Source organism: Branchiostoma lanceolatum, chromosome 5 (genome assembly GCF_035083965.1).
Source record: "Branchiostoma lanceolatum isolate klBraLanc5 chromosome 5, klBraLanc5.hap2, whole genome shotgun sequence".
Taxonomy (NCBI): Eukaryota; Metazoa; Chordata; class Leptocardii; order Amphioxiformes; family Branchiostomatidae; genus Branchiostoma; species Branchiostoma lanceolatum.
The window spans coordinates 10028812-10042950 of NC_089726.1; the positions used below are offsets into that span (position 1 = coordinate 10028812).

The following is a 14139-nucleotide window of genomic DNA, read 5'->3' on the forward strand; positions in this document are numbered from 1 at the left end:
AGGAGACCGCGGTTTTTATGAGTGTGCAGCGCTCGCAATATTCCCTCAGTGCGCTCGAGGGATGAGGCAAACCCACACTGGATCTCACCCTGCACTAAGGTCTGGTGCCTCTTCAATAATTAGCGTGGAACACATGCCTTCAATGTCACGTGCAATCAATACCGTGCAATCTCCCGCGAGAGCGCATGCACGGGAGAGCACCGGAAGCTTCTCTTCGGGGCAAACCGATCGAAACCCATTTATTTGCTTCCACCCTTGCTGTCGCCCCTCCTGCTTGCACAGACTGGTAGCTGCTCTGTGCCGTCACCTTCCCGTACAATATAGTACCGCGCGGCTTAGAGGACTAGCCGCTGCACGGAAGTACAGGTAAAACAATGCCCCGTCCGTGTAGCCTAGCACCTGGGGCATGTTAGAGACCGTGTAGACCGAACCATCTGCCTGGTAAATAGAAATGTCTAATGGCTGCCTGGGAGAGTGATAATTTGATGTGCGTTGTAACGATTTGGGATAATGAACCACTAATGATACAGCAGTTACCTGGCTCAGATTGAACAGGAGCACGGAGGTATCTGTTTCCATGGGGTTTTCGATATTCATGTGCACGCTATTCTGACATCAGTTAGACATAACATGCGGCAGGTTTTAGGGGGTTAAAATTCTCTAGCGCTGCTAGAACATCGTGAAGGACAACCGAGCGCATGATATGGCACGAGCGTGCTGATTGCTAATACCACGGTAGCGGGGAATGACCTATTTTTGTGGTAGATGACGTAAACGGGACGTCATAGCGACGCTAACGTTCCGAGGAGTTCCGTGCACCGCTGCTCTCGACGCCACCTGTCGTCTGGTCGTCTCGCCTACGGTACTATTGATAGATTTCACGGTACATAAACTGTTTGTCCATGCCTGGTAAGACAGGAGTATAGCCTGTGTAATAAATTTTAAAAAAATTGACAGTCTGTGCTTGTATGATTAGCCCAAACACTTACGTCACCGTGATCTAATTCAACTCTTCATCATTAATTTTTTTTCAAAAGTGGAGAGCGATTTTAGAACTACCAGTCTATATCTGAGAGTATGCACGACAACACTGAACAGAGAGGAGTACATGCGGTATGTTCGCGGTGGTTTTATTTTCGTTATTTTTGCGATAACGAATATTTTCCCTTTCACAGTAAAACGCTGCATGGCAGTTTCAATCGCGAATTCGAGGGCTTCGAATTTTCCAAGTGAATAATAAATCAGCCCAATAAGCTAACAAAAACGATTGTACTGAAGTCTGTAGACTGTATAATTTGTCTGCAGAATAATCTGATTTCTGTCCAATAATTTCCCAAACGGCTTTATTTCAGTAAGAACATGAGCTCACGTTCTTAGCCGTTCATGTATGTAGAGACGACTACGCAGCACCCTGTAGAGTGCGTGGGTGCTCTGCCTGGGGACACATGAGATGCTAATGTCTGATGACAGTATCGAACCGGTTTTCCCTGCTGCACATGACACAGTGCGACGGCGGACACGGAACAGGTTGGCTCCGCTGCTTTATAATTCAGTATCGAGCTGTTTTATCGTAAGCATTGATCTGCTCTGTACGCCACTCTAGGACGGTGATGGACATGGAGGCAGACGCTCTGACAGCTCCTACGTGCGGGAAACGGTACCATCTTCGGTAGGCAGTAACTACACGAACTCCTGGTGATGTACGATGGAAGGAACGGGCTGCGCCGAGCCGTGCAAACGGATTGACCGGGATCTGCGCTTCAGCATCTGCATGATCGTGGTGGGGATGTCTCTGCTGACCGCCGGGTCTCTGATGGTCATCCTCGGACACGTCCTGAGCGCGCAGCTGGACAGTGAGAACGCCAACTCCCTGGCCATCGCCGGACCGGTCTCGCTGACCATCAGCGGCGGGTTCGTCCTGCCGGGCCTCTGCCTGTATTTCGTCAGGAAGAGGAAGTCAGCCAGAAGGAGGAGGATCCCGAGGAGCGGCACGGAGCTGGTGGATCTTGTCTTCTCCTCGTACCCGTCCTTGAGTGACATCAGCCCCACCCGGAACTACGCCCCGCCCCCTTCGTACCAGGAGGTGATGCAGATGGGTCTGGACGTCTATCCTCTCTCCAGCAACAGGTAAGGCCATTTATCACGCAAACTGTCCGGAGAGACCACATTTGTCTTGCGACGTCGTACGATTTTGATGCCGTACGATTGTAAAGCAGGCTGTGACAGAGCCAACCGCCAGTACTAAAGGATCTAAGATAACATTTTCGGTAAAAAGCTGTATTTTGTACAACAAGCGTACGACTATCTTCAGAATGCCCTCAGTTAGCGATCGTACGACGATCGAACGACGAATACGACTAGGTCTTTAGTGCCGCAATTTTAAAATGAGATACCCCTGCGGCATTTTTTAAATCATTGCATTTTGCATTGCAACAGTTGCACAATAACGTATGCACTATATCTGTTGCATGGACGTGGGCCCCTTTCCAGCGTCTTGGGTTGACGAAGGACAAAACCCAGAATCATGTGAAAAGGGGAGACTCGTAGTCTAATCTGTGAACGGGGAAACAAGAAAGAACTCATCAATCTTTCTTACGTCGACAGACGAAAAGCCCGGGGACATCTTCTCTGCGTCTTGGATAACGGATAGCTTCTGTGAAAAGATCAGAAAGACTTGGTGCATAGTGGTGATATCAAAGTATCCCCGGCATTACCACGACGTGTGGTTCTCCGTATCGAGTCGGAGCAGGTGTCTGTATAATTATGATTACTAAAACTAGCCAATCTCACCTGGTTATTCTCGTTGGTCGCTACTGTTAGAAAGGAAGCTAATTGTGGTGAGCTAGAAAGCTTCGAAAATCACGTATATGCGAGAGTTGGCATCAAATTCCTTGCATAGACTTTACTGTGTATATAAACCTACACGTTTTCCTATCCAGTATATGCATGCCAATAACGAATAAAGCATTTACGAAACATTTTACAAAAATTGCGCCCACGCAACAGTAGGGAATGGCTACCTTCCAAGGCTCTAGTCTCATAATACTCTGTGCCTTTCGGTGTAAAGCCAAAGATTTAAAACAATCTAATAGAATAATAATGAAGTGAGCTGGCCATCCCTTGGGTATTGTTCACCTTGGCGTGAGGGCAAACTCACATGACCAAGTAAAACTAGTTAACCATGTTGGAAAAATGTTGTTAAGGTGACCCGTGAGTGCATGGGGGATTAGCGGCGTCCCCACGCCGTAGGGGGTGGCGTTACACTTCAATTAGACAAGTTCCCATGTTCAGTATGTTCCAATTATTGGACCGCATGCATCGAATTTACCCAGCGTGCGCTACAGGGAGGCAAGCATATCGTACGATCGATATTTCGAATCTGCTGTGCTGAGATTTAGACATTAAATGTACCATGAAAATTCAATAGTTTACAAGTTTCAGTCATCTTTTTGGCATTGCAAATGCGGAACGTCGTTGCAATTCAACGTGATAGCATCCGATCAGTTTGCAGGTATCCCCGTACACCGGTACCATTGAAGCTGGTGTGTTACGCCAAAGGGCGGTTATACCTGTTGTATAGATGCACATACCATTGTATAGTTCAATGTTCTATCGGATGAAACATGACATGTCAACTTATTGATATTTTTTATCGCATGCAATGTAAAGAGAAGTTGAGAGCATAACCGGGGATCATATCTTGCATCTTATCCACGGGCCTATATCTTATCCTGTCCAGGTGTCCGTTCATTCCGTATGCGCGGCTGACAAATGAGTAGGTATGTTTCTCTCGCCAGCGGGCAGTCGTCGACACCGTCTGTAACTGTCAAAGACTTGGAAGCACGCTGTCTCGATGCCACATTGCGCATGCCTAGGCTGGCTAAAGTATCGTGTTTTCCTGGCGGAGGAAAGACAAATTGTCAGGGGAGTTCGCTCGAAAATCCATCGCCACTTGGAAACCTCCCAATCTGTAATGTGCGGCCTCTGCTTTCCAAGATATCGTTTGCGGCAGACGGCGGAATAGTCAGCTTGACAAGACAAACTCCGATATTTAGGGCTATCGCATCTCCACATGTTCAGACAGCCTGTCGTTTGTTTTCTGCAGCCCGTGCTGGGAATATAATGATGAAAATGAAACTGAACGTTGAAATTTAAGCCATTTTGCAGACACATCAAATAATACAGCCGTGACTACGTAAAAGTTTTTGCATCCTCATAATAATTCATATCAAGGAGTTGTATCCAGAACTGGTGATTTTATGGGATTGATAAAAGTAGACTGCAAACAAAATAAGTGATAAGATGTAGGAAAGATAGAACAATTATGACAGTTATAGGTCATTTTACTGTAACGTCATTATGCTGTTCAATTATTAAATCATCCCCCGGACGTGTTATGTACTCATGAGTTATTCATGTTGAGTGAGAAAGGTTTCGGACATAGCGTGCAGGGCCGTGAAAACGTTTCCACTGCAAAGATGTGTCAAGCAAAGGGCTCAAATAAACGGCATCATTTATGCAAGGAACCCCTCATTTAGTGATATTTTAATCTATTGCAATGGTTTAATGTATTACAAAATTGAAAACTTTTGATGGTAAATTTAGCTAGACATATTTTTTCCTGATTTCTTACAAAGGTCTTGAGATTGCCGTATGTAATAAAGCAGATATGTATATTGCTTGAATTCTATATCCATTCCATTTGTAAACACCTGTGCATGAGTACTCATACTCGTTAATTGCTGGACGTGCAAAACATCAGGATTAGTGTTTACACCGATATCTCCAGAAAGGAGGTCTACCCCAACCGTTGTTCCATTCTAAGCCCTTTTCTCGCGCTGAAAAGCTCAGATTTGATGAGTTTTATTGGATTTCCACTGCTGAGAGCTTAGACTGTGGCAGTTCTGAGGGCGGGAAATTTATGGCCAAAGTCATCAGAGGTGACCCTGACGATGTAGCGCCTTGTATATGCTGTAATCATGGGAGTGCCCGGGGGGCTGCGGGGTGCTATTTCTGTTCATAATTTACATAAATAACTCTGGCGTTTTCCGCAGACAACACTGAAAACACATTCCGCCAGTTTATAAATGGAGGTATACATAGAAAGAAATGTCGTTGAGAAATCGCAAAAATCTATATTACGCATCATTTCTTTCTTTTGGAGCCTATTAGAGAATATCTACGATTGCTCATATTGACAAAATGACATCTAATTTCAGAAAATGTATCAAATTAACTACGTTTATAGCAAAACACATTTGGTTCGCTTGTCACTACAATTCTGATAGCAAATCTGACATAACAACATATAAACCCATTGGGACCACAAGAAATGTGTCTTATTTGATTAAGAGACCACGAGGGCCATAAAACAAAATAATGGATGTAGTTTTACCATTTTATGCAAATTGGAGTGGTTTCTTATGTGCGTATGCGGTGTTGATAATTAGATTAAGTTTTAGCACACTAAAATTGAATTAATACGTTAGTAAGGCTGTTACAAGTACCGGGAATCAATTGTGTATATTACACCTACACATACGGCTTAAATACATGCATAGAAAAGAAATAGTAATGATATCTGACAATATTGGTTATTTGTATTCTTTTAACAATGCGACGTAGTCAATATGGCAGAGGAGGTTATATTTGTATCGATCGCACACCGTCTGTCGGCCTGATGTATGGCTCTATCATAACAATGTGAATAGTGCACTGTCGCATTGTACTGCTAGGGTCATACTCGGGACACTGGCCAGTCTAGAGATTTTACACAACTTTTTAGTAGTTTTATGAGAAGATTTGTACTGAATCTTGCATCTAGATGCCATTGGGCAAACATGCATTGCTTATTATCACCCTTCTCGCAATTTCCTCTTACATGTTTTATGATCATTTGCAAATGGTAGATAGGGGTCGAGATTGCGTTTGATGCTGGGCATAGATTTACACGTATTCCATATATGGTTTAGAGCCACTGTCTGGCGATTGGATTTTCCACGATGCGACGATCTACGTCTTTGATCGTTTTTTGCCGTCTCCATTTCTTCTAAAGCTGTGCATTTGGCTTCTTGGCTTATCACCTTGCAACTTTCACCGATCACAGTATGCTGGTGACAGTTATTCAGGAACAAAAAAGGTGATGGTATGATATGTGACATAGACGCCGAGTAACATGGAATGTTGGTCTGAAATTGATAAATGGACAAATCGTTGCTTGTGTCCCGAAGCCCTGTTACCGAGATTGATTTTCTTAGGCACTCTTACACGTCCTTGAAGGCAGGATCATCCCGGTTAAGACATCACCATCAGCTAGCATTACGGAGACTCGATCCCGGCAGGTCTATGTCCACCGGACAGCTATAACGGGTTCTCGTTAGTGCAGCACATTGCTGAAACATAAAACACTTATTTTCCTAAAGCTGGTGGGTCCAGTTCCAGAACTGGACATCGGGCCTCCATTCCGCTAGACGGCGACCTAGATTGGACTTGTGTAATCCTTGATTTCATGACTGGACTTAATTTGTAGAAATATGACTGAAAAGACAACAAGAAACAAAAACCATAAAAAGATTCGTTTTTTTATTTATGGTATTCGTTGAGCACTCAAATTCTAGGTCGCAGCGCGATCGCAGCAAGGTCGCCGCCCTAGCTGAATGGGGACATCACTGAGGTGAAATGGAAAGTATGACGTCAGAAGGATATATAGAAAGGTTATTTGGAAGACTTTTATGGCATAGAATGCCCGCGTATCCTCTCCACTGGCCCATTAACCTTCTCATGAACGGCAGGCATGTAATATCATATCCGATATCCGGTTCACGTAAAATGGTTTAATGTAGGCTAAATCACCAATTACTGGGAAATGACCGTCACAATTCCACAGGCACTGTTAGACATTTTATCGTCTGAAAATAGAATTATAGATATATCAATATCATACGACGCTCCCTAAAGGTTTTGCGTTTACTGTATGTGGTTTTGTAAGAATTGAATATGATTTCAAAACGTGGAAACGCATACATGCTTGGATTTACAAAATCAAACTTGTGATATTTTCTAGAAGGGGCCATCTGAAATGTACCAGTTGAATAGAAGATGGCTACACAGTATCCATGGTGAAGAGAGGGCTGGTTGACATGACAGAAAACTGTCTCATCACCGCACGAGAGGCCCAGCTCCCCTATTACCATTATCTATCTATTACCACGCCTGGCGTACTACCAGTTTGCGCCGGATCCAAAATCGTTAAAATAGGTTGATTCTATCGACTTATTCCCCCAAACGCGCTGAAACTAAATTCGCATGTCAAAGAGTAATCTGTCATGATGTACTCGATGTCTGGGAATCCAGTTCAGTGTTTTGTCGAATCAATTTCGACGGCAGAAAGTAGAAATAACATCAAACGAATGGCGCACCTTTATCTAGTGTCATTTTGTCCACTCTTGATGATCCAGTTTGATAGAAATACCACAACAAAGAACCAATTATAGTACAGTAGATACATTCAACTTCACGGTGGTTTGATACTCGTGAAAAACACCGCGAATACTCAATTTTCACCCTACCGCGAAGTTAAATCACCGTGAACTTGCATTTACAGCGAAGCAAGCTGTACAACAACAACGCTGTCCTATTGGTTTTGTTTCCATGTACTCAATGTTATATTATTCAGACATTTCGACATCAAGTTTTCAATCTTCTGAATAGAGCTGTAACGTTGGCCAGTCCATCTAGTGAATGGACATCTCAATGAACACTGAAAACGTGAAGTCCTTTTCAAACTGGTCTCAAGTTTTACGTGGCGTATCTAGCTCTCAAACAGCACTTTCTCTGCGTGCCTGGTAATCAGTAGCCACATAAATAGCCACACAACTACAACACGGGGGAACGGGGGAACACATGCAATAAAACTGAGCAGAGCACATGTTGGGGAAAAGTTTTCTGACCAAAGAGCGTGGAGAAGGATTTGAACCGCCATTCGTGCGGGCCATCCCGTTATCAGTCTGCAGCATCTGTAAAGGCATTGATCCCAGCTGGGCGGACAGACGGAGGATTCTGCTGGGTAGCACAAATGGGGTTTTTGAACGTGGGGCTAACCGGCTGTGAATGTTAATCGGCCGTGATTAATGAGATGTCAGGACGGCTGAAAGGCCCGTATTGCTGACATTCACGAGGTGCTGGGCTGAAAGCCGCGGGGGCCAGAGACAGGAACTTCGCAGCGTACTGGCGAACTTCTCTTATCGAAATACAAGTTTTAAATCAGGACTGAATCAATGACCAGCTAGCTTATGCTACGGTCACAGAGGAGAGATTAGAAAGGCTGTATTAGGCAGTTTGCATGAAACTTGGACTGTAGAAAAGAGAAAGGCCCCGCGGGTAAGCAACATACCAATGATCGCGCCCAGCATGCATATGCTTCACACCTATTAAGTGCATACTCAAATCAACATTCTTCTGTGCTTTGATAACGTTTGAACATGGTATTTTCTCTTGTATCTCGGCAGGGTGCCTAGCATATCCGTACTGGACTGCACCGCCTTGGACATGTCCATTCGGCCCGACCTACAGGACAGTCATGCTGCATGGAACAGATCGCCGCGAGAGGGCGCTGCTGTCGAGAACGTCTCACCACCTCGCCGAGAAACAACGCTGTCCGCTAGGCCCTCTCCCGTAGGGTACCAGGAAACCTCGTTAACAGAACAAGAACCGCCGCCGAAATACGAGGACGTGATTCTGACGTAGACTGTTTGGTTGCACATGTCTCGGAGGAACCGACAGAGAAGGTTGCGTACAGAAGTACTCACGCCCTACATGATGGGAGAGTCACTTGTCAGCAGATCAGGCTTCAATCAGTTTTAACTAATCAAGTCACGTAGACTGGAATGTTACGTTATCAATTGTTAAATCCGTTCCGTTCTGTACTCTAAAATCACATTAGTATTTGGTTTTGGGACGATGTGAGAATGGGACAGAAATATCGCCCTTGCCCTTCAATTGCGACTAGAACCAAGTCAGTAACTTATAGTTACTGATGCCATGTAGTGGTATTATGAAAGAAAAGTGCAAACTATGTATGGGAATTGGATATGGATTCAGGTTTCAAAGCAAAGTGCTGATGCCGAATGAGGAAAGTCTGTGAAAAACTGGATGGCGTTTTTTTCTATTTGATTAGAATTTCATCGCAAACCCATCTCCCCGTGGACAGGACGGATGCCTTGCCGGATGCATGCCTTATGGAAGATAAGGCTACAGAATGGATCAGAAGACGTGCCTTTTATCTGACAGATAGACGCCAGAATGTACTGAATCAAGGTATTTAAGATTCAGGAGAGTTCCAAGCAAGCAAGCGAAGAGACCTAATGACATCCATGCCTTAATTTGAAACACTCACCCTGTGATGCTTAGGTCACATTTTCAATCCGGGGCTCGGCCGGGGTGTCGGCGAAAACGAAAAAAAAAAAAAAAATTGCATATCAAGAAAATACACAATTTGTAGTTAGGAGTGATTTTTAACGTTTTTTGTCTTTTGTTGTCTTTTATATCATATTTTTCGTTCCCGCAAGCTGCCCGGCCGGGCCCCGGGTTGGAAATGTCACCTAAGCATAAAGGGACCTCATTATGTCCATATTGATTGACATATCTGTTCAGTACGCCGTGTACACCTGTAGGGACAGACGAACATGCTGTAACAAATTACTAGCACAGCAAGAGGGTTTAGATTTCCCTTTAGATCGATACCGAGACAGCCACAGGCTGGTCCCGCGATCCCCAAGGTTCCGTGCGTTGACTGGTCGATGTGACCGGCATGACATAACGCTATATCAACAGTTGTTCTTATTAAAAAATATGGAACTACGCCTAATGACAACAGGTCCTGGAATAGAATTCTGTCCATCGCCGCCATGGACTACATATCATGTACATAACACATGTGGAGATCATTGCTAAGATATCAGTGTATTTATAGCATGGTAATAGGTTACAGACCATTGACAGTCGTATCTCAAAATCTTCGAAAAGATTAATCGACCGTCGCGTTGCAGTATGATATCGGAAGAAAACTTATACCCTTTTACAAATCATTGTTGAATACCTATACCCAAGTGAACAGACACAGAACAATTAGATAATCTATAAGGTATGTATTGTGCGTCTGGACACATGATGTAGTTTGTTAATGCTGTTCTTATTCAAAGAAAACGGACTGTAAAGGTAACACGTCGCTGTAACGTATCGACTGTTTTCAATGGAAGGCCTCTGGGCAGCTATGATGTACATAGTGGGATATCCCCTGTCGATAGTGCTTAGCATGCGTTTTTAGCCCCGGGTTTGCCGATATCGATTCCGTTTGCCAGAACCTTGAACATTTAGAGTAAGACACGAATAGACATCTAAGTATTGTTGCGTACATTTAATTGCAAATAAACTTAACAACCTGAAATTGTATGAAAATCGATGTTGTACCGAAAAGTTGGTCAATTTTTGAATAAGATAAGATTCATGTGCATATGTTGTTGCAGAAATACTGCTGCACTTTGCACAAATCCTGCCCAGATGGACAGAATTATGATAAAATAAACCTGTTGAAAACAGATACATTTTACAAATTGTTCTAAAACGATTTGGTCATTCAAATCTCTACAGTAATGGTCTCCGTCCTCTGGGTACCAGATGCAGAAGACCCGTGGTTATCAGAAGACCTTATAGGTGGTGTTGCTACTCCCGTGGGGTCAGTGTTACCATCGGCGTTTCCCGGGGGTGTGACCTCCTCTTGTTGGGCCTCTCCCGGGGGTGTGCCCTCCTCATGAGGTAACGCCTCTTCCTGGGGGGTTACCGCGGGGAGCACGAAGCCCTCCCGTGCGGCGATCTCACGCACTTCTGGGGGAAGCGAGTTCCAAAACTCCTGAAGCTCCTGATACTCCAGCTCTGACGCCTGCAGGATTTCGTCCAGGGGGATCTCTTCCGCCAGGTCTCCCGAGGGCACGTCGTACGACCCGCGCCTGTTCCGATAGTAGATCTTGGTCACACACGTCACGTACACGCACATCAGGACCGAGAGCACGATCAACAGGCTCAAGGACAGGCCGAACACCAGGATGATCATCGTACTAGCGCCACCTTCCGGATTTTGCCTGGACTGCTTCTTGAGCTCCATGTAAGTGTTGGCCGTACTGTACCCTATCGACAGATGAAAATTACATTTCGGTTACATGTGTATCACTGTTTTGCTGCAAAAACATACTTAAGTTTTAGAGGCAGCTTACACACTACAACATAACAAAACGCCAATCAGTACCTAGGACAGGTAAACACATAGCAACAGAACGTAATTCAGTACCAAGGAGAGGTAAGCATATAGCAACAGAACGCTATTCAGTACCAAGGAGAGACTCACATATAACAACAGAGCGCCATGCAGTACCAAGGAGAGACCCACATAAAACAACAAAGCGCCCTTCAGTACCAAGGAGAGACTCACATATAACAACAGAGCGCTATTCAGTATCAAGGAGAGCTAAACACGTAGCAACAGAACGCCATTCAGTAGCGAGAGCAGATCGTTATATTACACGGATCATAAGTAGGCAAAACTTAACCAAGGAAATGGATCTATGTCATTCCATTCCAATGACTGCACATAGACGTTTCTCTCAACAAGAAGTCACCAGATGAAGCTGTAACAACGTACCGAGTGTGGAGACGACGCCCAGAAAAAGCACGAATAGAGTCATAAACACGACTGTGTTGGCATGGGAACGGAGAGATGGACAACACGTACCCACTATACCCTCTTCACTCAGCCGCTGCAAAACAGATTAGATGACAGAATTGTATTGAATTTATCAAGTACGGTGTATGTCATTTATTATTGAACTGAAGACCTTATGTCCTCATGTGGGTTTGATACATACAACTGAAACAGGAAAAAGAAGAGAAACTCAAATAAAGTAATAGATTCATAACATCATTTAGGATCATGAAACATAACAACTGCACATTGTTGACATTGCTTTGATTTCCTTTGAAAAGTATGTTTATAAGACCCGAGCTAACCTGGCAGAGCGACTGTGCCGGTGGGATGTGGTAGAACTCGTTACAGATCCTACAGCTGTGAGAGCCCTGCTCCCGGACCCATCTCCGCAGACACGTCCGGTGCACGTACTGCAAACTTCCGGTGCAGCCACAGGGCGAGGACAGGTCCGGCTCCGTGTGCGTACCTGGACAACAGGAGCAACACAGACATCGGCCCGTACGTTTGGCCCTGTTTCCTGTCACAATCTTACACGACTCCAGACAGATCCAGCAGTACGCTTTGGACGGCGAGAAGAAGGTACTGTCACCTGTCGAAGTTTTATCCGACATGGTGTTTTTCCAACCCGAACCTCTAACATTGGGCTTTCCATTTCTGTCATGTGTTCCATTACATCTTGTTTGTGATCTCAGACTTCCAGAGCGCTGACTTTCGCTGTCTACTATGCGTAAGTATTTGGGGCGAGTGTCCTGACTGTTTGCAGTGACAATGGCTGTACATTCAGTGTCGCTTGTTTCTTGCATTGTTGGTTCTTGTCTAAGACGCTCATTGTTGTCCACATCCTGGCTTGGAGAGGTTGGGGAAAGCTCCTGGTTGGTTTCTAACGGTTTTGAAGTATTGAAGGTGTCACATGTGGGGCGTGTGCCTTTACCGTTTGCAGTAACAGTGGCGGCACATTCGCCCTCACTTGTGTCTTGTAATGTTGGCTCTTGTCTAGGATTGCTGTTGTTCACATCCTGGCTTGGGGAGGATGAAGCAAGCTCCTGACTGTTTCCTGGCGGTTCTGAAGGTTTAAGGGTGTCCGTGTCTGCCGGAGGACTTAGAGGTGCGCTGCTATCTCCGGCTGGACCGTTCTCCGGCGGTACCGCATCTCTTTCATCCTTTGGTGACTCTTCGGACGGACTAGCAGAGGTGTTATTTCTGTCCCCCTGGTTCACAAAAAACGGCAAATTATCATTTTAGAGCGAAAAATAGCAAGAGGACAAAAGTACGGTTTTGGAATCCGCACAGTTTTTAAGTCACCACGGCAAGTCACTGAAAAGAATTCTACCTTACCCTAATGGACTATCGTTACAGAGAGCCCATCGTAGCACAGCGATATGATCATACCTCCAAACATATCCGTCTTGTTTTACCCGCCCACCTGTTCTCACCTGAGATACCTGGTCACGCCCTGCTCCCTCCATCGGACCACCTACTGAAGTGCAGGCGCCGGCACTTTGACAAGTTTGAACTTGCCTACATTCTACAGTACGTTCTATTGGAATAAACTGACTGTTGTTCTTTACAACTCGAGTTCCTTGGCAACGACTACTTGCCGAACCTCGTTCTAGAATGGCATTGTTTCGTCACCTTACGTGACACCTAAGTTACTTGTCCCATTGTTTGTGTACAATTTGTACTAAACAACAACAATTTGTTTATATATAGGTTTATTGTGTCAAAGTTGAGAAATAATGACAAATATTATTCAGAAATCAACAGAAGGTGATATTGGCATTTCAATGATCTGCCTGTAAAAATGAACTATCGTTTCTTTTATAACGCGTCGAAGCTAACTACATTAATCTTGGGAACACATTTCCAGTCCAATTTCCTACCTGACAGCCATTTGATGACAATGCTTACCTTACCGCGGCAGCGTCAAAATGGAAGCCTAGAAGAGGGATACGTTGCCAGAATGATGGGGCCAAAATCCAACCGAAATGGTGCTGAGGATAGTGCAGTTCGTCATCATCACGAAAGATGTCGCTGAAGCCTTAGCTCCAAGACGGCTCACAGTACGAGCTTATCCGCAGACCTTTAATTTTATACGACTATTTAGCTATACAGACTACTTATATTAATGTTAGCTTAATATATTTGAGAGCAAAAAAATGCTATAGAATTAGGCAATACCCTGCGAGTATCAACGCCGTGGTGCGTACAGGTGCATCCGGACACATCCACTTAAACACCTGGACAAGCAGGACATTTGGAAGATGTTCATCTGTTTGTTCCCAACAAATACCTTATTTGGTATTTACCACACATATTGAAAAAAGTAAGTAGGGTATGTTGTGCTTTTCTCGAAGTGCCCCGTCCTGTTTCTTCGGACCATGGCA

General features: G+C 44.6%; 2 protein-coding genes across 2 annotated transcripts; one reads left to right on the forward strand and one right to left on the reverse strand.

Moving 5' to 3' along the window:
• Positions 1 to 240: 240 nt before the first annotated feature.
• LOC136434969 (uncharacterized) lies at positions 241 to 10457 on the forward strand. The gene is made up of 3 exons (XM_066428103.1): positions 241 to 366; positions 1604 to 2127; positions 8508 to 10457. The coding sequence occupies exons 2-3, from the start codon at positions 1706 to 1708 to the stop codon at positions 8743 to 8745; spliced, it is 660 nt and encodes a 219-aa protein (XP_066284200.1). The 5' UTR covers positions 241 to 366; positions 1604 to 1705; the 3' UTR covers positions 8746 to 10457.
• On the reverse strand, positions 10400 to 13363 carry LOC136434968 (uncharacterized). The gene is made up of 4 exons (XM_066428102.1): positions 13189 to 13363; positions 12058 to 12963; positions 11693 to 11807; positions 10400 to 11181 (listed from the first exon to the last, which is right to left on the reverse strand). The coding sequence occupies exons 1-4, from the start codon at positions 13219 to 13221 to the stop codon at positions 10634 to 10636; spliced, it is 1602 nt and encodes a 533-aa protein (XP_066284199.1). The 5' UTR covers positions 13222 to 13363; the 3' UTR covers positions 10400 to 10633.
• Positions 13364 to 14139: the final 776 nt, after the last annotated feature.

Coding starts and splice junctions, on each gene's coding strand:
- LOC136434969 (XM_066428103.1), top strand. CDS start 1,706: ATGGAAGGAACGGGCTGCGCCGAGCCGTGCAAACGGATTGACCGGGAT. Junction 2,128..8,507: donor TATCCTCTCTCCAGCAACAG/GTAAGGCCATTT, acceptor GTATCTCGGCAG/GGTGCCTAGCATATCCGTAC.
- LOC136434968 (XM_066428102.1), bottom strand. CDS start 13,221: ATGGAGGGAGCAGGGCGTGACCAGGTATCTCAG. Junction 12,964..13,188: donor GGCGTGACCAGGTATCTCAG/GTGAGAACAGGT, acceptor TTTGTGAACCAG/GGGGACAGAAATAACACCTC. Junction 11,808..12,057: donor CGGCACAGTCGCTCTGCCAG/GTTAGCTCGGGT, acceptor TCTGTTTTGCAG/CGGCTGAGTGAAGAGGGTAT.